Here is a 23,304-nt window from a genome sequence, read left to right as displayed (position 1 = left end):
GGGGGTCTGGGTATTAGATAGGAATCTTTAGCATCTGGCAGAAACCTGGTTGCAAACTGATTGTAAGGACTAGGGATGTCACTTATTAGTAGGGCACTGAGTAGCTGGGTCCCCAGCACTGCCAAATTGAAAAAAAAAGAAACCCAAACTGACTTTAATATCAAAATGCATGCAAGCGAAATGATGTAATGTCTATTCTAGCCTTTCCCTCTGCCCTCCATAAAGGGAGGCGAGATGTTCTAAAACCAGCAAAATGTTTGTTGATGGGTGCATAGAAATGGAGAATATTTTCTCTGCTTTTCTACACAGATAAAAACTTGAAAGTCTGGGCTTGAATCACGAGTATGTGCAGATCATGGATTAGTCCCTCTTCATCTTTTGTCTCTTATCTTCTCCGTGTTGATTTCCTTCTCTGGGTCTTTCCTTGGGGTAGTGAAGAAGGTACCCCATAGCTTCAGGCTTCCGTTCCAACCACTTAGCAACTGCCGGGGAAACAGAGTGTCCCCTTACCCATCATTCCAGCAAAAGTCCAAGGACCGGTGCTCATTGTTTCTGATTGGCTGAGCAGAAATTACGAGCCTATCTCTGAACCAATCACAGTAGCCAGGGGAATGCAGTGTTCTCAGTGGCCCCAGTTCTCACTCGCCCTTGGATGGAGGATGGAGACGAGGTGGTCTCCTCAAAGAGGAATGGGAGTGTTGTTGGCTGAGGAAGGGACAGTGGATACTGGGCAGGCAAAATTACAGGCATCCTCTTTTGCACTGGAGCAGGGGAGACTGGTTCATCAAGGTGACCAGCAGGTGTCAGAAGGGGAGTTTGTGGAAGTGAAGGTGGCACTTATAGCCCTACACAGGGGAAGGATTTGGAATGGAGACCAGGGAAGGAGGGATCTGAGACTTCATGTTTAATAAAGTGGAGGTTGTGTTTTCCTCTGTCAAAGGGACTAGTATTAATGGAAGCCTCTCAAGGGTTTTATGCATCAGTCTGTAAGGGGAAAGCCACACGCTAGATCGCAGGGCACAGCACTTTCCTAGGAGTCACCTGCAAGACCACTGGCCAAGTTTGGGGCTGGGCCTTGAGACTAGCAGGACTCCTGGAGATCTGTCCACAGGCCAAGCTCCTGCCTTTCTTCTCACAGCCAACCTCCCCCCAACGCTGGCCAAATCGCAGGTGAGCAGTGTGCGCAAGAACCTCAAGTTGCACCTGTTGAGTGTGCTGAAGCACCCAGCCTCCTTGGAGTTCCAGGCCCAAATCACCACCCTGCTGGTGGACCTGGGCACACCTCAGGCTGAGATTGCCCGCAACATGCCCAGCAGCAAGGATGCCCGCAAGCGGCCCCGAGATGACTCGGACTCCACACTCAAGAAGATGAAGTTGGGTGAGCTGAGGCTGGGACCTGGTAGAAGGGGATTGTGGGACACATTCTGTTTAAAAGGTTCAGTTATTTACATTAAACTATTTAATTTGCATTAATATCATGAGGTATGTAATATAATGGCATATAAGTGAAAGGAATAAAATGAAAATAATTTCCATCTTATCTCTTTCCCTAAACATAATTGCTCCTCACATGTGAACACTTAGATTTTCTTCAGGAAGTACTTTATATGTGTAGGGTACTCCTTTCCTTTGTTTTACATATACGTACATTTTCTTTTTGAAGATTTTTTCCTTTGGTTTTTCTTTTTTTTTTTCTTCCCTACTAAGGATTGAACCCAGGAATGCTCTAACTCTGAGTTATGACATCAGCCCTTTTTATTTTATTTTTTTAATCTTTTTTTTAATTATTTGTTTATTTTTTTAGTTGTAGATGGACACAATACCTTTTTTTTTGTTTATTCTTATGCAGTTCTGAGGATCGAACCCAGCGCCTTACATGGCGCATCAGGCGTGTGCTCTACCACTGAGCCACAGCCACAGCCCCTATTTTTTTTTAAATTGAGACAGTCTCACTGAGTTGCTTAGGCTGACCTTGAACTTTGTGCTCCTCCTGCCTCAGGCTCCTGAATCACCAGGATTACAGGTTCTTTTTGAAGTAATGCAGGGCAGGGGCTACTGGGGATGAACCCAGGGTGTCATGCATACTAAGCAATTGCTCTGCCACTGAGCTTCACCCCAGCCTTCTTTTGGAAATAATTTTTAATGGTTATATTATTTATCAATAGTGTCAGCTATGGCAACCTTCCTTAACACCAAATTAAAAAAAAAAAAAAAATCATTGCTTGTTTCTAGAACATACATGAAAGATTCTTCTTTTTTCATGTTAAAAAATAAGGAAATTTGGTAAAAGGAGTGATTTGTGAATCCAGGTAGTTTTTCCATAATTAGACATAGGCAGCATCTGTACAGCAGTCTGCACATATGTCCCACCATAGGTCAGGTCCCAAGGTAGAATTGCTGGGGAATGGTGTCTGGTCTGTTAAAGCTACTTTCAACTCATGGAGTTTATTTTTCTGTTTTTTTTTTTTTTTTTTTAATTTGTTTTGAAATACTTTAAGCTTAAAGACAAGTCACAGAAACAGTATTGAAAATTCCTGTGAATGCCTCAAGAGACATTAACCATGCATTACTTTAGATGGCAGGTCCCCTTTATTTTAATCTTTTGCATCTGTTCCTCAGCCCCCCTTGGACTTTGTGACATTGACATTGGGAAGAAGAGTTCAGGAAGGTGGTTTGATAAACTGTCCTGTCATTGAGCTTGTGCTCTTTTACCTCATGACGGGATTCAGGTCATGCACCCTTGGCAGGGATGCTAGGGAAGCCATACCCTGGCCTCCGCTTATGGGACCTGGAAGCACATGGTGGCAGTTTGTCTCGTTAGTCATAATGTTAACTTTGTTTATTTGGTTAAGGTGGTGCGCACCAGGTTTCTAGTGTCAGGGACGGTTCTTCAGCTTCATCTGGGCTAGATGGCACACACCTGTAATCCCAGTGACTCTGGAGGCTGAGGCAAGAGGATGGCAAGTTCAAGGCCAACCTGGGCAAAAATTAGCAAGACACTGTCAAAATTAAAAGAGCTGGGGACATAACTCAAAGATAGAGTGCTTGCTTAGCAAGTGTGAAGCCTGTGTTCAATCCCTAGTACCACAAAAAAAAAAGTACCATTTTTCCCTTTGTAAATAATTACCGGGGAAGATATTTGAACCTGTAAATACGTTTTCCTCTTCAAACTTTCACCTAGTAGTTATAATATCCACGGACACTTGCCTGAATCTATGACGGCTTGTACTATTTACAAAAAGATCTTCCTTCAACATTCGTTAGTTGGCATTCTCCTCTAAGGAAGAATTTTCTCTTGGTCTTCACAGTTTATTATCAGTAGGGATGCGTGGGTTCTTCTTTTCTAGGTTATAATGTATTGTCATTGTTATTTATTTTGTTGCTCAAATTTCCTCATGCTTAGCCAGCTGGCTTCTATCTCCTTTTAATGTGTCCAGTAACTCTTTTTGAGCATTTCTTACCTTCTAGCGTCACAAGATGTTTTAGAGGTATCTGGTATTTTTCCAGAACAGTCATTCCTTTGAGTTCTGGTTTCTTTTAAGGAGGGAATAGTTTCAGAAATCAAAATCTGAGCACTGGATGTGCCGTTGCTGCTGGGTGGACTTGACAGCCATTGCCAGGCTGTTTCCAAACAGCATAGCAGCGTATGCTATCCCCGCAGTGCCTGGGCACCTGTTACCTACAAATCACCAGCCTTGGGCATTCTGTAAACCCAAGGGGCACAAATGGTGTCCTTGGTTTGGATTTGCGTCCTGGCCTGTGTTGGAGCCAGGCTCTGCATCTTGTGCTTGTTGGTCATCTGCCTTTCTGCTGAGTGCCCATAGTTTTTGCTCATTTTTTCCTAGGTTGTCTAACCTGTGGTTGAATTATTATCCTGTTATAAACTGTTAACACAGCTGCATTAACACTTTATCATGTTCTTTTTTTTTTTTTTTTTGGCAGTGCTGGGGATCGAACCCAGGGCCTTGTGCTTGCGAGGCGAGCACTCTACCGACTGAGCTATCTCCCCAGCCCCACTTTATCATGTTCTTGCCATACATTTTTATAAATATAAATTCAAGGAGCATCTTTGTGACAGAAAACTCTTCGTCTGTGGTTCAGATTATTGGTTTCTTTCCCTGGGGCTGGGACTATTGTCCTTTGTCCAGCCAGCCTGCAGCCGTCTGTACCATGAGTGCTGCAGGGAATTCCCTGTACAGTTGACCTTAGTGTGAGTTTTTAGGGTAGCTACCTACAAGTGGAATTGCTGTGTCAACAAGGCGTGCACATTTAAAATTTTGATCTATGTCACATGCTTTTCCAGAGGCCACGTGTTTACATTTTCACACTCGACATCCCCTCTAACGACTGTTACTGCTAACCATTCAATTTTTTTGTTACTCATCTAGGCAAAAAATGACATCTTACCAGGTTTGGGGGCTTTGTTTTCTGTATTTTCCTCATTCCTGAGGAAGTTGAATACTATTTCAAAGATATGGTAATTATTTGTAAATAATAAACCTCTGAAATTATTAGTTGACCTTTTTGTTAATATTGGCTTCTCTGGGGGATGTGTAGCTCACCTAGTGCACTGCAAAACTAATAATAAATAATATTGTCTTCTTGGAACTTAGTGAGATCAGGTAGGGTGTTTGGCTTATTCCCATTTCCCAGATGAGAACTGAGACCCAGAAAGAGGCAGGCTGTTGCCAGGCTCTTGTGGTGGAGGTAGGGCTATAGCCTCAGTCCTCACCCACTGTGCACTGCTGAGGCCGAGGCTGAGGCTGAGGCTGGTGGAGGGGAGCCACCTGGGCTCCATGCCACTGCTCTCTCCAGAGCCCAATCTTGTTCTCCCCTATCTCAGAGCCTAACCTGGGGGAAGATGATGAAGACAAGGACTTGGAGCCTGGCCCATCAGGGACCTCAAAGGCCTCAGCCCAGATCTCAGGCCAGTCGGACACAGACATCACAGCTGAATTCCTACAACCTCTGCTGACACCTGACAATGTGGCCAATCTGGTAAGGGTGGTAGTCTGTTTTCCCGGGGTGAGGAGGGAGGATGTTCCAGTCCTTCCTCTGCCCCACACCACACTGACCACCTCCTCTAGATGGCACCAGAGGGGTGGTCCAGCAGGCCCTCCCTCCCTTTGTAGACCTCATCCCTACTCCTTCAGGAGGTCACTTGTCACCACCACTCAACAGACCCTCTTTAGATGCTTGAGTCCCTGTATCGACCCACTCACCCTGGTCACTGTCCTCTCCTCTTCAAAGGGAGGGTCTGCTGGCTGTAGAGCCAGGGTGGGTAATTGCATTGTTGGCTGTGTGACTGGGGCTGGCTTCCTCTGACACCCTCAGGGACTGAACTCCCCTGGAGCAGGCACAGGTCCATCTTAGGCACTGCATTTCCTAGCTTCCTGGGCATGGGACCAGCGCTTGTTGAGTTAGTGCTTAAGGAAAGGCTCCCTCCGGGCACCCTGCAGGTCCTCATCAGCATGGTGTACTTGCCTGAGACCATGCCTGCCTCCTTCCAAGCCATCTACACCCCTGTGGAGTCAGCAGGCACTGAAGCCCAGATCAAGCACCTGGCTCGGCTCATGGCCACACAGATGACAGCTGCCGGACTAGGCCCAGGTGAGTGTCACATGGAGGCCAGCACTTGGCACTGAGCATCTCCTGGTGGTGATGCATAGGAAGGGTTGTGTGCCATTTAAAATGTGAGTAATCATGGACACCTTAAGTAGAATGAGTACTCAGTATTTTTAGGCTCTGGGCTTTAAAATCCAGCAGACCTGGATTTGAGATCCAAATTGAACCAGATCAGATCATTCACTTAATAGTTCTGTGCCTTTTGTTGGGTTCTTTAACCTCACTGAGCCTCAGAGTTTTACCCTACTTCAATAAAACTGTGTGTGTGTGTGTGTGTGTGTGTGTGTGTGTGTGTGTGTGTGTGTGTGTGTGTGTGTGTGGTGCTGGGGATTGAACCCAGGGCCTCGTGCTTACAAGATAAGCACTCTACCAACTGAGCTATACCCCCAGCCCTTCAATAGAACTTTTGAAAAATAAGTTGTACAGCAAAATGTACAATTCTGAAGTGTACAACTAAGTGAATTTTCATAGGGAAAACACCAGGGTAATCAACACCTGGATCAAGGTGGCCATTTCCATCACTCTAGAAAGTTCCTTGGATCCATTCCAGTTCCACTTGGAGCCACTTACCTCCAGAGACACCACTGTTCTGAGGTCTGCTCCTTGAATAGTTTTGCCTCTTTTGAATTTCATGTAAGTGGAATCACAGAGGCCTGACTTTTGCTCACTATTAGGTTTTCTAGATTGATCCATGCTATTGTGTGAACCCATACTTTACTATCATTGTTCAGTAGTCTTCTCTCTTGTGAGTACATTGCCATGGGTCTTCCACTCTCCTGGTGCTGGGCCTGTAGCTTGTTTCCACATTTTACCCACCATGAGTAAAGCCACTCTGAACGTTTGTGTCATCTTTGGATGTGCACACACATGCTGCCTTCTGTCTTGAGCATATACCAAGTAGTGGAGTTGTGGGGTCGCAGGTTAGGGTGTTACCAGTGCTATTGAGAACTGCTTGTCACGCTTCTAAAGTGACTGTACCATCTGATATGCCCATGCCCCCAGCAATAAATGGCATTCCTAGGTTAAGCCTCAGTTTATTGTTTCCTTCATTTTAAGGACTTCTGGTTTTTTTGTTTGTTTGTTTTGAGAATCTCATCTCTTTGTTGAAATGATCTTTTGCTTCCTGCAGTTACTCTTTCAACTGCTTATTGGAGTGATCATTCATTGCCTGCATTTGCTCTCTTATCTCATCCTTTGCTTCACAAATCATTTTAATTATGTATATTCTGAACTCCTTTTCTGACATTTCTTCTACCATGCTGTCACTGGATTCCATTAATATAGAATCTAGGTTTGTTTAGAACATTTTCTTCTCTTGTCTTTTCATGTTGTTCACGTATTTTCCCCTCTAGCAGTGCAGATCTGGGATATTGCAATTTCCCCCCCCTTATAGTGACCCTGTACAGGCTTTCATAACCTTTTTTTTTAAGGGGAGAATCAATATTAGTAGCACCCAAAGGCTGGGGAGATAGCTCAGTTGGTAGAGTGCTTGCCTTGCAAGCATGAGGCCCTGGGTTCAATCCCCAGCACTGGAAAAAAAAAAAAAAAAAAAAATATATATATATATATATTAGTAGCACCAGTACAGACAATATGCAGCCCTAAACCAAACAGCCCCTATGAAGATGTTAACAATATTGTCATAATAAACAGAGAGGATGAGTTCAATTATTATCTACAGTATAACAAAGAGATTTGCAATAAGGTCTGCAGTTTCCAGTGGAGAACAAAGAGAATGGGGAGCCATGTAGATTGTAACTGTTAATGGGATAGAAAAAGAGTTTATAGAAATTCTAGATCATAGAAAGAGTGAAAGGGGGGCTGGGGAGATAGCTCAGCCGGTAGAGGGCTTGCCTTGTAAGTACAAGGCCCTGGGTTTGATCCCCAGTACCCCCCCCCCAAAAAAAAAAAGAAAGAGTGAAAGCATAATCAAAAGAAGTTGATTATTAGCATGAGAAAAGGGATAGAGAGACTGTGAGGAAACAGGTAAACAAAAGGAAAATAGAGCAAGAAAAATAAAGAAATAAAAACTTTAAATTTTTCAAAGAGGAGGGAAAAAAAAATCTACACTGTAACAGTCATATACTACTCAGACTTCACAGTCTTCAGTAGCCTGATGCACAAGAGGTACCTGACAATTAGCTTCCAGTCTCCAGCAGGATGGGATTTGCCCCACCTAAAGATGGGAGCTTCTGTTTCCAGGATAACCCAAGATGGCCACGCTGGCTTCCAAACATGTTGGCAAATGGGGAGCTGCAGCTTGGCATGGGGGTGGTCAGGCCGAGGGTCCTGGAGGCAGGGTGCAGTTGCTCAGGCAGGGGTCCTGGAGACGGGGTGTGGTTAGTCTGGTTGAGGGATCCTGAAGGTGGAGCACTGTCAATTGGGCCAAGGGTCCTGCACTGCAGGTCCTGGATGTTGTTTCAAAATGGCGGCAGCCGCATGTAACCAAACCTGCAGGTACTGTGACAGTGAACTTCCAGGCCACAGTAGGCAGCTTGCGATCCGCTGGCATTCTGCGGGAGGTCTGCAGGCTACTGGCAGACAAGCAACAGGTGGACCTCTGGCAGTGGGTGATGAGTAGGTGAAAGGCAGGCGATGAGCAGGCAAGAGGCAGGCAAATGGGCAAATGGTGGATGATAGGCAGCAGTCAGTGAGCAATCTGCACTCAAAAAGTATTCCATATGCTGGCAGAAATTGTAAGAGGTCTTAGTCCATCCACTGCTTGCTCCATTCCTCAGGGCTCCAGGTAAGGCAGAAAATTATGACCCAAGACTGTGGCAGAGGGATTCAGCTTACATGGTGATCAGGAAGCAGAGAAAGGGCAAGCCTCGGATTATATTGCAAAATGGGGATAAAAGGAGCAGGTTTCAGCAGGGAGTCTCGTGTACAAGGTGCAGCCTGGAGCCGAGCACCCTGAGGAGCTGGGCGTGCATAGGCAGGTCTGACATACTGGGCGCCCATTCACTGTCCCCTCAGGTGTGGAGCAGACCAAACAGTGTAAGGAGGAGCCCAAGGAAGAGAAGGTGGTGAAGCCAGAGAGTGTCCTGATCAAGAGGCGCCTGTCGGCTCAGGGCCAAGCCATCTCTGTTGTGGGCTCTCTGAGCTCCATGTCCCCGTTGGAGGAGGAGGTGCCGCAGGCCAAGAGGAGGCCAGAGCCCATCATCCCTGTTACACAGCCCCGGTGAGCACTTGTCTAGGAGCTAGGGCAGGGTGGGAGCCTCTGACTCCAACCAGTGCCTTGACCACGAAGCCTTTGTGTTTTCTGTAAAGATGTGGGAGAATAGTGTCTTTCTCATAACAACCAAGGGGGAATAGTGTCAGCCGGTGATGACAGTCAGGAAACGAGGGACACAGACAACTTGGGATGATGGCAGTCGTGTTGAAAGCAATCTCATGATCCTAGCATGTGGCAATGGCTGCTGGCTGTCACCCTTGTCCTGTCTTCACCTTCCTCACATGTGGACCTCAAAATCTAGCTGCTTGCTCGCTGCTGAGTGGGACGTCCCACCCTCTAGGCTCTCTGCCCCTTCCCCACTCCCTCCTTGCATCACACCTACAGCAGGTCCCCTTTGAAGACTCTGTACTTGCTCTTTCTCTACCCAGGAAGCCACCAGGCTTGGTGTCTGGTGCTCAGGTCTCCAGTCACATGTGGTCTCCTCACAGGAGCCTTCCCTAAGCAGAACGCAGTGGCGCTATCTCCCGCTCCTTCCCCTTGCCCTGCTGGGCCTCCCCATGACTCATGGGGAGTTTAGATGCAGCATGAAGGACAGGTGGCCTGCCTACTTCCTGAGGTAGGGAGCGTCAACAGATGGGTCAATGGAAAGGATGCTCCAAGTCACTGTCTCTGTCCCTACTCTCCTGCACAGACTGGCAGGTGCCAGTGGGCGCAAGAAGATCTTCCGTTTGAGTGACGTGCTAAAGCCCTTGACAGATGCCCAGGTTGAAGCCATGAAGCTGGGTGCTGTGAAGCGGATCCTGCGGGCTGAGAAGGCTGTAGCCTGCAGTGGAGCCGCCCAGGTGTGCCCTGTCCCCAGCCTGTCCTTCAGCCCTCTCCCCAAGGGCCCACCTCAGATCCCAATGAAAAATCTACCCAGGGTCCAGCCTCCTGGCCGCAGACCCCAGCTCTGCTTCTCCCAACTGTGCCTCCAGCCCCTCTTTACCCTGGCAGCCCTGCACAGGTGACAAGGTGACAAACCCGCACACACGTTCTTCCCCAGCCCCAGGGTCAGGAGTGGGACTGCGCCATGGTCCTGGTCCTTTGTGACTGTTAACACTCTTAAGAGTGGTTTACTACCAGGCACACCTTGTTTCACATCGGTTCTGCCGCTTGCTGCTGCTGTTGCCCCATTAAGCAACCATTTCGCATTCTTTGAAGTTGGTTTCTAATTAGGCAGTAGTGTGTGGACACACGCTATTAAAAAAACACTCCAACAGCGGGGGTGTGGCTCAGGGGCAGAGCGCTTGCCTGGCAGTCTCAGGGCCCTGGGTTCTATCCCCAGCACAACCAAACAAAACAAAGTGTTTCCCGGCAGTACAGTATAATATAGTCTTCCTTGGCCGTCACCTGCATCCTGTCCCCTTCCCAGAGGTGACTGCCCAATTTAGGAGCGTCTTTCCAGATCTTTCTCTGTGCTCCTAATCACCCAGATACTTGTGCTAGCTCAGGTTTCCCTGGTGCCACTTGTTGCTTTGTTGCTTTCCCTCCTCCACCTGCCACACAGATGGGACCCTGCTGGGCATGGAGCCTTCAGCTTGCCTTCCTTCACACTGTGCCTGCACTGTGGGCTCCAAGTCCAGGTGGGAGGAGCCACTGGGTGTGATCATGGGGTGCCGGGGGACCCGTTGCACACCATCATGCTTGTGCATTGTTTCACCAGGTGCGCATCAAGATCCTAGCCAGCCTGGTGACACAATTTGACTCAGGCCTGAAGGCCGAGGTCCTATCCTTCATCCTGGAGGATGTGCGGGCCCGCCTGGACCTGGCCTTTGCTTGGCTCTACCAGGAGTACAATGCCTACCTGGCAGCAGGTCCCTCGGGCACCCTGGACAAGTATGAGGACTGCCTCATCCGCCTGCTCTCTGGCCTGCAGGAGAAACCGGACCAGAAGGATGGGTGAGGGGACAGCCCTGTGCCCTCCTGACCCCTTCCTGTGCCCTGCTTTCCTTTCCTTCTTCACCACCACCTGCACCAGCCCCGTGCCCACCTGCATTTCCCTTTCCCCGTCTCCACCTGCGAGCACTCAACTTTGAGTGTGGGGTCTGGCTGTGCCCAGCTCTGCCACGTGCTCCCAGTGGCCTCTGGCACTTACCTCTGGGCCTGCTTTTTACCTTTCTTCCTTCCTATTCTTGGCCTCCACTTTGTCATCCACACGGCGGCTCTGGTGACACCGTGTGATGTGAATGCTCTCTGGTTACCTCCCCTCTAAGAACCTTCCATGTTTGTCCATTGCTCTTGGGGTAAAATACAGCCTCCTGAGCCTCCTGGCCTAGGAGTCTTGGCGTCTTCCAGCCCCTATCAACCTCTTTAGCCTTCTTCTGCCACACACCCCCAAACTTCAGCCATTGTGATTTTTTTTTTTTTTTTTTTTTTTTTTTTTTTTTTTTTTTTTGGTGCTGGGGATAGAATCCAGGGCCTCGTGCTTGCAAGGCAAGCACTCTACCGACTGAGCTATCTCCCCAGCCATTCTGATCTTCTGCCTGTTCCTTGATGTGCCGAGCTCAGGGGCCCCTGTCGTCCACTCTTCCTGGAATATCTCCCCCCCGCCCCCCACTCTTCATGTGGCTGCTCCTCATCTGCCATCATTGACCCAAACGTTATCTCAGGGTGGCCCTGTGTGACTCCCACATTTAAAGTAACAGTGCCTTCACCTGCTCCCCGTCGATCCCTCCCATTGTGGAATTAAATGAGTGGAGTTAGGAATCCCCATTTGACAAAAGGGAGAAACTGAGTTTCAGAGAGTCTGTGCCCAGGTCAGCCAGCTGGCAGCTTTTGAGCTGTGGCCTGTTTGCATCCAAAGCTCTGGAACCAGCTTTGGGCCACTGGAAAGCAGGTGACCTCCCCTCTGCAGCTCCCCCTGTGCCTCCTTTGGCAGGATCTTCACCAAGGTGGTGCTGGAGGCACCGCTTATCACCGAGAGTGCCCTGGAGGTGATTCGCAAGTACTGTGAGGACGAGGTGAGGCAAGCGGCTGTGGTGTAGCAGGGACCTGCATGTGCAGCCCAGTTGGGGACAGGGCCCGCCTCAGGTCTGAAGGGCACAGAGCCCTGATGGCAGGGCTGGCATGAGGGGCCTAGTCTCTGGGCCTGATCTGGGGGAGGCAAGGGACAGATTCCAAAGGCACACAGTCATGGACGGAGCTCTGGTCCCCTCCCTCCTGCCACAGAGCCGCACCTATCTGGGCATGTCCACCCTTCGGGATCTGATCTTCAAGCGCCCATCCCGCCAGTTCCAGTACCTGCATGTCCTCCTGGACCTCAGCTCCCACGAGAAGGACAAGGTGATTCTCGTACCACACTGGGCTGTGCTCAGTTGGCTGTGTGGAGGCCTTCCCTTGTCCCCAGTGAGCAGCCCAGCCCAGTGGCATGAAGCCACTGAGAAACAAGGGATGCCACTTGTCCCTGCAGAATATGCTGTCCCCGCCCTCGCACTCCACCTGCGTTGATGAGCTTAAACACTTCTTGGGGGATTTTTTGGTACCAGGGATCGAACCCAGGGGCGCTTAACCACTGAGCCACATCCCCAGACCTTTTTATTTTTTATTTTGAGACAGGGTCTCACTGAGTTGCTTAGGGCCTTGCTAAGTTGCTGAGGATGGCTTCAAAGTAGCGATCCTCCTGCCTTAGCCTCCCAAGTCACTGGGATTACAGGCAAGCGCCACTATGCCTGGCATGAACTCCTCTTAAGGCCTGAACGCTGGAACCTGACTAGTTGAGAAGCCAGTGTGACACAGGCAGTGAGGACATAGCCTGGAGCCAAGCAGCATGTGGTTGTGGGAGCCCTGGATGGGGCGGTGGGAGAGGTGGATAGGCTCCTGCGGGAAGGAGTGTATCCTGAGGCCTGGCTGTGAGGAGGGCAGTATGCTCTAGACAGGGGCCTGATGGGCATGTGCAGCGACTGATCAGGGCCCTTGACCCAGCCCTGTGCAGCCTGATGGCCTGGGAGGGCCCTTCACTCAGCACACCCCCGCTGTACTTTGCCTGGCTTGTGCTGTCGCTCGGAGCAAAGCGGTGCTCATGGCTCCTGGCAGATGGTGTCTGAGTGAAACAGACTGAGCCAGTGGCAGGCTTTCCAGGCAGTGGGGAGCCTAATGTGCCAAGTCGCAAAGCCAGAGAGACTTGGCAGGGAGCGTCACTTTTGAGGAACCGAGGAAAGCTCGGGCTGCGTGGAATGGTGAACCAGGCGAGGCCATGAGACCAACCGGCATGCAGGTGGAAGAGAGGTGGCAGTGCAGCAGCTGGGAGGGGCGCCTCCCCTAGCTGGCCTTGGGCCTTGGCCCGGGTCCCCGCCTTGCTGGCCACTCCTCACGCTGGGCTTGTTTTCACCCTGGTGCTGCTGAGAAGAGCGTCTGGGCCTCCCCTCTCTGTGCCCCCGGCACCTTTATCACACCCCTCTCCTCAGGTGCGTTCCCAGGCCCTGCTGTTCATCAAGCGCATGTACGAGAAGGAGCAGCTGCGCGAGTATGTGGAGAAGTTCGCCCTCAACTACCTGCAGCTCTTGGTTCACCCCAACCCACCATCTGTGCTGTTTGGAGCTGACAAGGACACAGGTGTGGTACAGGCTCATCAGATGCATATTGAGCCCTGTCCAGCCTGCTAGGGAAGACACTCAAAGTGGCAGGAATGGCCCGGCCGGGAAAGCTAGCCGGGAGCCCAGGGGCCCAGGTGAAGAGGGTACCTGGCCTGAGGGGTTGGAGATATCCAAGGACAAGGACAGCTAGGCACTTCCCTAGAGGATCTGCTTCCCAGTGCTGGCTAGGTCCCTAGCAAAGTGCCAGGTCCTCAGAATTAGGAAAACCTGGGCCCCAAGTACATAGATCCTTTCCTGGGAAGGTCAGGAGCTCTGGCGGAAGCACAGGAGACCAGGCCCAGCCTGGGTGCAGGGAAGCATGTGAGCCCCAAGGGTGAGTAGGTGTGAGAAGAGGAGCCAGTGGTACAAAGACCCAGAAGGGAGGACCCTTGGGGACCACATGGTTGGCAGAGAGTGTGCAGTAGGTGGCAGAGACTGCCAGGCCAGGAGCTGGGGGCTTTTCCTGAGGCCACAGGGCAGTCTTCGCAGGACTGGAAGAGGGACAGGGTTAGATTGCACTTGTTTTTTTAAATCATCTTTAGTTGTAGATGGACACAATACCTTTATTTTATATATTATTTTTATGTGGTGCTGAGGATTGAACCCAGTGCCTCACACGTTAGGCAAGTGCTCCACCACTGAGCTGCAGCCCCAGCCCCCAGATTGCACTTCAGAAAGATGTTTCTAGCTGCCTTAGCTTCATGGTCAGAGGAGGCTGGAGGCAGGAGTCCGGGCCACCCCACTTCCCTAGAGGATCTGCTTCCCAGTGCTGGCTCCCTTCTCTGCCTTTCTCCCACTGACCTGGTCTCTGAGAAGGGACAGACACTGGGGGCAGGGTTGGGTGAAGTCTGATACCTGGACCTACCCTGCCAGAGGTGGCTGCGCCCTGGACCGAGGAGACCGTGAAGCAGTGTCTGTACCTCTACCTGGCCCTCCTGCCCCAGAACCACAAGCTGATCCATGAGCTGGCAGCCGTGTACACAGAGGCCATCGCTGACATCAAGCGGACGGTGCTAAGGGTCATTGAGCAGCCGGTGAGGCCCCTGAGCCCACCAGGTTATGCCCACCCTCCCTGCAGGGCCGAGTCCCCAATGGTAGCTCTTGCCAGCTGTCTCCACCTTAGCGTGGGCTAAGCACACAGGGCTGTCACCAGGGCCTACAGCTCAGTGGCCTGTGGGTTGTCCATATATCACCCATCAGTTTGCAGGAAGACAGGAGGACCCACAGTGCAGAGCCTGAAGTTGGACAGATCGGGGTTCATGGTCTACCTCTTCCTTTCTCAGCGTGACCTTGGGCCCTGTGAAAACAAGGGGCGTGCTCCAGTCTTCCAGGCAGTCTGAACATGGGCACATCACATCTGTGCCACTGTCACCATTTACAAGCTAGCCTTCCTCTGCATTGCTGCTGGAAATCTTAAGTTGTCATTGCATAAAGATGTCCCTCCTGCCCTTCTCCTGGAGCCACAGAGCTGCACATGCGAAGCAGCTCCATGGCAGGCAGCTTGCAGTCTGCCCTCCAGTTTGCAGCGAGATTTGAAATGATTTTCCTGATCTCATCTCTGCCCCAGGCTTTTAAATGGGCATGTTTCTAACAGAAACAAAGGGAGAAAGACCAGTGTGCTCATTCCCACACACCCGCCTCCAGTGTGGTCGTGCTTCCCTGTAAAGCAGGGATAACGTACTTCCTGTCTGAAGCAGGAGTTTATGCCCATGCCCAAGGTGAGCCAGCTGTAGTTTGCAGGAAAGAGCCCACCGTGCTCCCAGCACCTGGTTTCCTTCATGGCCATAAATGTTTTCGAGCAAAGGGGAGCCTGAGCCCTGGGGACGCTCTCCCCGAGGAGTCAGCGCACAGGCTAAATTTGAGGTAGTGGAGGAGGAGGACGGTATTGCAGAGGCCAGGGAGCTGGAGCAGGTCCCAGTTGAGACTAGGAAGAGCCTGGTATTTCTGACCTCCACTCCTGCCCCCATCCCCAGAGGCCCTGCCCAAGCTCAACTTCATGGCTAGTTCTCACTCCTGTTCCCAGAATTCCCCCAAGCCCCTCCCACGAAGCCCCGGCCTCCCTGAGCTCCCACCCTGGTCAGGCTTCGCGATCTCTGCTTCTAGATTCGAGGAATGGGCATGAACTCACCAGAGCTGCTCCTGCTGGTGGAAAACTGCCCCAAGGGCGCGGAGACGCTCGTCACGCGATGTCTGCACAGCCTCACAGATAAAGGTGCCTGGGACCCCATCTTTGACCATGCTTTCCCCTCCCGGGCTTTCCCACATCTTCCCAGCCCTGGGGGTCAGGGCTGCTGGTCCCCAAATGACTGTACCTCGTGGATCTTTCCTGTCCTGGGGCCCTGGCTTCCCTGTTCCGAGCAGGATAGTGCTGGTTGCCTGTGATCCACCAGGACAGTGGGTCCTTGCTGGGTGGTTGAGCTGCCCCTTACACGTGTGCACACGCCTGTGATTCCTGTCTCTGGTGCCCACCTTCACCTGTCTTCGCCACCCCAACTCTCCTTCCTGCTTGTCCCCGTCTGCAGTGCCACCCTCCCCAGAACTGGTGAAGCGGGTCCGGGACCTCTACCACAAGCGGCTGCCCGACGTCCGCTTCCTCATCCCAGTGCTCAATGGGCTGGAGAAGGTACAGCGCGGGCTGTCCAGCTGTTCCCTGCCAGCATGTGGCGAGATAGGGAGGGAGGGCAGAGGCTGGAAGGTGAGGTGGGAACGCAGCTGGGCCCTGTGTGAGGAGCCAGGAGCACTGTGCCAGGGCTCCTGCCTCAAGCAGCTCACATCCCCTCAGCCTCAGGACTGCAGTGGCAACCCACCTGTACGCCCTGGTCCTGAGGCCACGCGGGACTGCAGACGCTGGTGCCCGACCCGTGGGGAGCACCTCCTCCAGTGCTGCAGCCCTGACGGGGTCTCGCCTGTGTGTGTGGGACCTCGTGCCGAGGGTGGCGCGCTCTGTCTGCGTTTGCAGGGGCAGTCGGCAGCTGAGTGGTGGTGGGGGGCAAATCTGGGGGCTGGAGCCCTCCCCAGGGCCAGCAGGCAGGGCCTGTTGGGGAAGGGGGTGCATCTGACGGTGCCCACCCACCTCCCCTGTAGAAGGAGGTGATCCAGGCCCTGCCCAAGCTCATCAAACTCAACCCCATCGTGGTGAAGGAGGTCTTCAATCGCCTGCTGGGCACCCAGCACGGTAGGTGACACCCCTCCCAGCCTCCCTCCCCCAGGAGGTCCCCTCAGGTGGGCAGGAAGGGCCTGCAGGGTGCCTGGGAGGGCGTGTCGCCTTCCGGGAGAGGCACCTACTTGTGCTGCTTCCTGTGGTGCTGCGGCCTTGGTCTCAGCGGGCGCGGTGCTCCCAGGCCAAAGACTCAGTCCCTCCTCAGATCTAAATCCTACAAGCAGTGGGCCAGGGGTGTTGTGTCTGTCGTGGTCAAAAATGAAAAGTAAAACTTTCAAGACAGAAAAACTACCACGTAATGTAGAATGGGTCCCTTGCCCCCTCCCCATGGCCAGAAAACATGCACCTGCTGGCTTCACGCCCAGGAGGGCCTGGGCTGTCCACACAGCAGCAGCAAGGCCACCTGCACATACAGCCACGTCCCCCTCCGGCTCTGTGCCACTGTGGATGACTCGGGCCACTTGGGGTTGTGATCTTTGCCTGCCCTGCCCTGTCCTGCAGATATCCATGGACATCTGTCCCATGCCGGAGCCAGTGCTGGGAGCCAACCATGGGCACCCCAGCCTGCCTTCAGGGCCACAGCTGAAGGAGAAGCAGCCCTGCCGCACTAAAGAGGCCTAATGAGGGCGCAGGGCGGGCAGAGGCCTCTGCTCCATCCAGTCCGCCTGCTCTAGTTCTGCTCCCCGCCCCTGTGAAGCAGGCACATCTTCATTCACCACTTCCTGGTCTGGGGGGCTCGGAGCCACATCTTCACTTAGGCCCCCGCTGTCTCCCCACTGCTCCCACCCACTGCAGGTGAGGGGAACTCTGCCTTGTCTCCCTTGAACCCTGGAGAGCTCCTGATTGCATTACACAATATCGACTCGGTGAAGTGCGACATGAAGTCCATCATCAAAGGTGAGGGGCCCTCCCCACTTGGGTGGCCAGCCTGCAGACTGGGTGCAGAGTCTGTCGTCCCACACTGGCTGGCATCTGCCCCACTGAACACTGCCCCTTGCAGCCCACCTCCAAGCTGAGACCCCTGCAGTCCCCTGCGTCCCACCTTTTTGGTTTCCATGTAAGACCTGGTGAACCTACCTTTGCCACATGGACTGGAGGAAGCAGGGCCCACAGGAAGCAGTGGTCAGAGGCATGGGGCAGAGCAGACTTGGGCTCCAGGCACCTTTTGGCTCAAGTAGATGCCAGGCCTGAGACGAGGCAGGAGAGCACCTCTGTGACCAGGAGGTTGGCGGCAAACTGGCCGGCTCTCTGTGCTTGGCCCCCAGTGCTCTCTGTTCCCCCAGCTCGCACTCTGAGCCAGGCTCTCCTCAGCACCCACGGCCTGCTTCTGTTGAGGCCATCGTGTTACCTGGTAAGGATGTAAACTTTCACTTTGTAAACACGAAACAGTTCCAGGGAGGTTAAGTAACCTGCTCGGGGCCACACAGCAGCTAGGCAGTGTGACAGAAAGCAGAATCTGAACTAAAGTGGACCTGAGTTAAAGGTGGTACCTGCACACACCTGGTTGCTCAGGAGAGCCCCCTGAGGAGGCTGCTCACCCCCAGCTCTCCCCAAAGCCCCTCCACTCCCTCTTCCCATGAGGTTTCTGGGTCAGGAGCTGTCCTTGCCCATGGAAGTGGAGTCCCTGCCTGTCCCCCTCTCTACTCTGAAGACAACTGTCCTTTGACTCCCCTCATCTCAGGTCTGGGGGCCTTACTTCTGAGCTGCTTCGTTCATGTTCTGACGTGAAGCAGCTTCTTCAGCGCTCTTTCCTAGCCTCCCTCAGCAAGTGCTCTCAGAAACCCCTAAGGCAGGAGAGGAACTTATGAAACATGAAACTGGGGAGGCACCAAGGCCTCTAGAGGAAGAGCAGTGTGGAGGCCACGGTCCAGGAGTGCAGGCAGCACCTCCTTGGCGTGCCCCCGCACCCTGCTTTTTTTGCAGGACTAGGGATGGAACCCAGGCCTCATGCATGCTAAGCACATGCTACACCCACCCCTCCTTGGCCCCTTTGATGTACTGAGGAAAGTTCTGACCCGTTCCCAAGGGCACCATGTTCACATAGATTGTAGACAGTTTGAGGGGATCGGCAAACTCCACTGTACCCACTAAGACTGTCCTTGGACTTAGAGGCCCTGACCGGCCCAGGCCTGTGGTGTTAGGTGGAGCAGTCGTGGCCCAGGGAGGACAAGGGCCTTGCTGGAGGCCATGTAGGTGGCCAGCAGCCAGGGCCCTGGAGGCTTCATCAGGGCCTGCCCTTCTCACCCCCACCTTTTTCTTCCTGGCCTCTCAGGCCTGCACATGACCCCCATTCCTGCTGAGTCCTAACACCCAGTCCACAAGCCCAACCAGACCCCCTACCACCGCAAGACCCAGACGGAGAAATCCAGTCTTTGCCTGTGACACTGGCACCCCAGTGCCCTGCCATTCAGCACCCCCCCACACACACTGACCTCTAGTGGAACAGCAGTGGGGGGGGACAGGTCATGGCCCAGGAGGGGTCTTCAGACTCCTTGAACATCTGGTTTGGGGGATGGGGGTGTGATGGGAATGGAACCCAAGGCCTCACATGCTCAGCAAGTGTCTCCCTCAAACTAGACCCACCCCCAGTGATTTGCTTCAGCACCTTGGCTCCGCCCTGTCCTGGCTGATGCTGGGGACATGCAGAGAAGGCAACAGACCCAGCCCTGTCATCCAGGGTTCAGAGTGCAGAGAGGGGGGTACACCTTCCTGGGACAGTCACAATTCAGAGGACAGGACTGACAGGGTAGCCAGGAGGAACTGTCTGATCCAGCTTGGCTGTGGGACTTCAGAGAGGTCTTCCTGATGGAGGAAGTAGCCCACTGAGACCAGGAACCCCTACCTGGCAGTAGGGGTGAAGCAGCCCAGAGCTGCACCAGCCACCCTGACACCACCAAGCTGATCTGGCCTATGAATAAGGGAGGGGGCCGGGCCAAGAGGTGACTTCAGACTAGCCGTGGGGAACCTGCCCTGGCTGCCCACATGGAGGCTTCCAGGAATCAGTGGTAATCTGACTAGGGCCTCTGCAGGGGAGGTCAGGTTTGAGCTTGCAGGAGAACCCCTCAAGCTGCTATATGGAGAGTATATTAGATCCTGAGTGGGCAGCCCTGGAGGAGGTTGGACAAAAGTTGGGGGTGGGTCAGGGTTCTGGAGGCCTCAGGCAGCAGAGCAGGTTGGACCCATGGCCCCTGGTCATGGGAACAAAGAATAGGTGCCTCCTCAGTTTCTGGCAGGTCCTGGGGTGCACATTCCTGCCCCTTCAGCCTTCTTCCCCAGACTCTCTTCCTGTAGGACCCTCTCCTCCTCTGGGCCCCGCTATTCCTCATAGGATCGCCCCACCCCCGTTCTCCACTAGCCTCTCAAGGATTGGGGGTCCTCTCTTCTGTCTCAATAAAGACTTCCTGGTTGACAGATTCACATGGCAAGTGGTGTTTGGGGAAGGTGGGCTTCAGAGGCAGCTCCTGGGTCTCCCTATTAGCACAGGGGAGTGGGTGCTGCCACCACTCCTGCAGGGTGCAGACCCCAAGGCCGGCCTTTCTGACTCCTTGCACTGGGGGACTCATTGTGATATGTCCCAGCCCCAGTCCTCATCTTGTTCCTCCTTTCCCTGATAACCTACCATGCCTCATTCATGCCCAGGCTTGGTGTCCCTCGTCGTCCCAGCACCAGCACAGACCCTTATGCTCCTGACCAGCCTGGTGGAGGGCCACCTGTCCTCTCTGGAGAAGCTTATGGAAATCAGTAGCCACCATTCCACATTCCTGTCAAGTTGAATTGGGCCCTTGGCCTTAGGGGTTTCCTGGCTCAGCCTCTCCCGGAGCTGTCCTCAAAGGGGCCAAGGTGTCCCCAGTGTGCCTGGCATGTTGCATCCAGGAGTGGGACATGTCTTCTCCCTTGTACTAGGCCCCCAGGCTCCCCAAGGGCCGGGCTGAAATGTGCCCTCAGGAAGGGGCCTTCCCCTGGGACCTGGGAGCTCCAGGACGTCAGGGCAGCTCCTGTCCTCACACTGGCAGCAGGGCTGAGGCTCTCCGAGGGTGGTGGCACTCCCACCCCCCAGGGGTGGCTGGGCAAAGAGGACAGGCCCACTCTCCGCCTCCTCGCAGCCACCAACCTGTGCTTTGCGGAGCGGAACGTGTACACGTCGGAGGTGCTGGCCGTGGTGATGCAGCAGCTGATGGAGCAGAGCCCCCTGCCCATGCTGCTCATGAGGACCGTCATCCAGTCCCTGACCATGTACCCCCGCCTGGGGGGCTTCGTCATGAACATCTTGTCCCGCCTCATCATGAAGCAGGTAACCCGCCCTTGGCTGTCCAGCCCTGGCCCGAGACTGCAGAGGCCACCTGAGCCCTCCTCCCCCAGGAGGGAGCCTGGCAGAGCAAGCCCTTCAGACCCCTTGCTCTGCCTCCTGCCAAGAAGGCACAGTGCTCCAGGAGCCTGGGACTCAGAAGCCACAGGGTGGTGAGTGAGGGCAGCTGGGTGGAAGGAACAGCATAGGCCTCGGGTGCACCCCAGCAGGGATGTGGCCATGCTCACCCCCGAGCACTGCACCTGGCCAAGATGCATACCAGAGCTGGAAGATGGTCCAGTTTTCAATAGACTAGAAATTAGAGCTTTTAGATATTCCAAGCTGGGCATGGCGGTACGTGCCTGTAATCCCAGTGCCTCCAGAGACTGAAACGAGCATCGCAAATATGAGGCCAGCCTCAGCAACTCAGCAAGACCCTATCTCAAAAAAAAAAAAAAAAAAAAAGGTCTGCAGTATAGCTGAGTGGTAGAGCACCCCTAGGTTCAGTCAGTCCCCAGTACCAAAGAAAAGAAGTAATGACCCCAAAAAGTCCTGCCTGCAAGCCCCACATGGAGTAGCACAGAGACTACCACTTTGCAGCATCTGGCCTAGAGGCTCAATGCAGAATCAGACTGGGGTTCAAATTTGGTTTCTGCCCCCGACCTTCTGTTACCCTGGATAAGTCCCTGCATTTTGCCTTAACAAGGCTAATGTCGCTCTGTCGCCCTCTGGAGGCTGCTGGGAGAATAACATGAGACCCTGCTCCCGGAGCCCTTAGCTTGGACTGACAGGGGAGAGCTGGGGGAGGGGGTCTCAGTGTTCTTTCCCAAGTTGCCTTCATGTTCCAGCTGCCAGGAGTGGGAAGGCAAAGTCCTCCAGAGGGGAAGTCAGAGCTGTATGTAGCCCGGTGGGATTTGGGCCCTGGTCTTGGCAAGGTCTTTCCCCCGTTCCTCTGGGTGGCCCCTCCCAACAGCTCCCTCCCTGCCTGGTCCAGGTGTGGAAGTATCCCAAAGTGTGGGAGGGCTTCATCAAGTGCTGCCAACGAACCAAGCCCCAGAGCTTCCAGGTCATCCTGCAGCTGCCACCCCAGCAGCTGGGAGCTGTCTTTGACAAGTGCCCAGAGCTCCGGGAGCCCCTGCTGGCCCACGTGCGCTCCTTCACCCCCCACCAGGTACCCCAGGGTGTGGGCAGGTAGCTCCAGGGGGGGGCGGGATGACAGGGGTGCAAGGGAAGCCCTGCTCTGCCACAGAACACCAGGGACTCTAGAGGGATTTGGGGTATCCAAGAGGGGTCTCCAAGCCAGAGTTTTCCACAGCGCCCCCTCCTGCTTTTCACCTAGCAAGCACACATCCCCAACTCCATCATGACCATCCTGGAGGCCAGTGGCAAGCAGGAGCCGGAGGCCAAGGAGGCACCTGCAGGGCCCCTGGAAGAGGTGAGGGTCTTGCTGCCCACCAGTCTGGATTCCCCAACCCTCCATTGTCAATCCAAGCTAGCAAAAGCGTGCCACCTCCTCCCCCGCTGAGAGGTCCCGGCTGCTAAGCTACCTGTATCTAAGCAGCTGCCCCTACTGAAAGAGGGTGTGGCCCTCTCAGTTGCCCGATGCTACCTGCGCCCACGATGAAAAGCTCCTGGCCTGTGCACCCTTCTAGCTTTCCGCAGCAGGGTGATCTCTGGCTCTACCCCATCCTCTGCGGGCACCCTTCCTGAGCTTCTGTGTGCCCCCCCAACCTCCAGGACGACCTGGAGCCCCTGGCTCTGGCCCCCGCCCCGGCCCCTCGACCCCCTCAGGACCTCATCGGCCTGCGGCTGGCCCAGGAGAAGGCCTTAAAGCGGCAGCTGGAAGAGGAACAAAAGCTGAAGCCCGGAGGAGCGGGAGCCCCCGTCGCGTCTTCGTCCTCTTCCTCAGCCCGACCTGGTCCTGCCCCGGCGGAGGAAGCCATGGATTTCCGGGAGGAGGGGCCCGAGTGCGAGACCCCGGCCATCTTCATCAGCATGGACGACGACTCCGGGCTGACCGAGGCCGCACTCCTGGACTCTAGTCTTGAGGGACCCTTGCCTAAGGTAGGGGTGACGATCCGAGATGCAATGGAAGAATCAAAGCCCTGGGGTGAAGTGTGTGCCAAGTCTGGGGGTGGAGGCGACGAAGTCTTGGAGGTGCGACCGCGCTCTTGACGTGCTGCCCCTTGCTTTCTGCCACCAGGAGGCAGCAGCGGGCGGGCTGACCTCAAAGGAGGAGCGGAGCCCTCAGACCCTCGCCCCTACCGGGGAAGACGCCGTGAAGACCCCCAGCCCGGCCGCCGAGGAAGCGGGGGAGCCGGAGACCAAGGGGAACAGCTGACGGGACGTGGGGGGCGGGGCGGGGCGGGCCGGCGGGTGCTTTGCCTTAAAAACAATAAAGGAAACGGTCTGGGCGCCGGTGCCTTCCACTCTCCGCCGCCATGTGGGG

The 23,304-nt window shown here is 53.8% G+C and overlaps 1 protein-coding gene across 5 annotated transcripts in view; it reads left to right on the top strand.

The window, feature by feature from the left end:
- SYMPK (symplekin scaffold protein) overlaps window positions 1–23,270 on the top strand; it is a 34,145-nt gene extending 10,875 nt beyond the window's left edge. For all 5 annotated transcript variants that reach the window (XM_079117412.1, XM_079117411.1, XM_079117413.1 and 2 more), the window contains 19 exons: window positions 1,139–1,378; window positions 4,844–4,998; window positions 5,460–5,610; window positions 8,602–8,806; window positions 9,492–9,642; window positions 10,503–10,738; window positions 11,718–11,799; window positions 12,008–12,121; window positions 13,243–13,390; window positions 14,284–14,444; window positions 15,514–15,622; window positions 15,933–16,033; window positions 16,495–16,585; window positions 17,366–17,467; window positions 20,674–20,861; window positions 21,850–22,026; window positions 22,195–22,290; window positions 22,593–22,919; window positions 23,059–23,270. In XM_079117412.1, the coding sequence (XP_078973538.1) occupies window positions 1,139–1,378; window positions 4,844–4,998; window positions 5,460–5,610; window positions 8,602–8,806; window positions 9,492–9,642; window positions 10,503–10,738; window positions 11,718–11,799; window positions 12,008–12,121; window positions 13,243–13,390; window positions 14,284–14,444; window positions 15,514–15,622; window positions 15,933–16,033; window positions 16,495–16,585; window positions 17,366–17,467; window positions 20,674–20,861; window positions 21,850–22,026; window positions 22,195–22,290; window positions 22,593–22,919; window positions 23,059–23,196 (2,972 nt within the window). In that variant the 3' untranslated portion in view covers window positions 23,197–23,270. The remainder of the gene's footprint in view (window positions 1–1,138; window positions 1,379–4,843; window positions 4,999–5,459; window positions 5,611–8,601; window positions 8,807–9,491; window positions 9,643–10,502; window positions 10,739–11,717; window positions 11,800–12,007; window positions 12,122–13,242; window positions 13,391–14,283; window positions 14,445–15,513; window positions 15,623–15,932; window positions 16,034–16,494; window positions 16,586–17,365; window positions 17,468–20,673; window positions 20,862–21,849; window positions 22,027–22,194; window positions 22,291–22,592; window positions 22,920–23,058) is intronic.
- Window positions 23,271–23,304: the final 34 nt, after the last annotated feature.

This window comes from Sciurus vulgaris (assembly GCF_902686455.1).
Source record: "Sciurus vulgaris genome assembly, chromosome: 17".
Taxonomy (NCBI): domain Eukaryota; kingdom Metazoa; phylum Chordata; class Mammalia; order Rodentia; family Sciuridae; genus Sciurus; species Sciurus vulgaris.
This window is presented reverse-complemented; position numbering and strand designations above follow the sequence as displayed.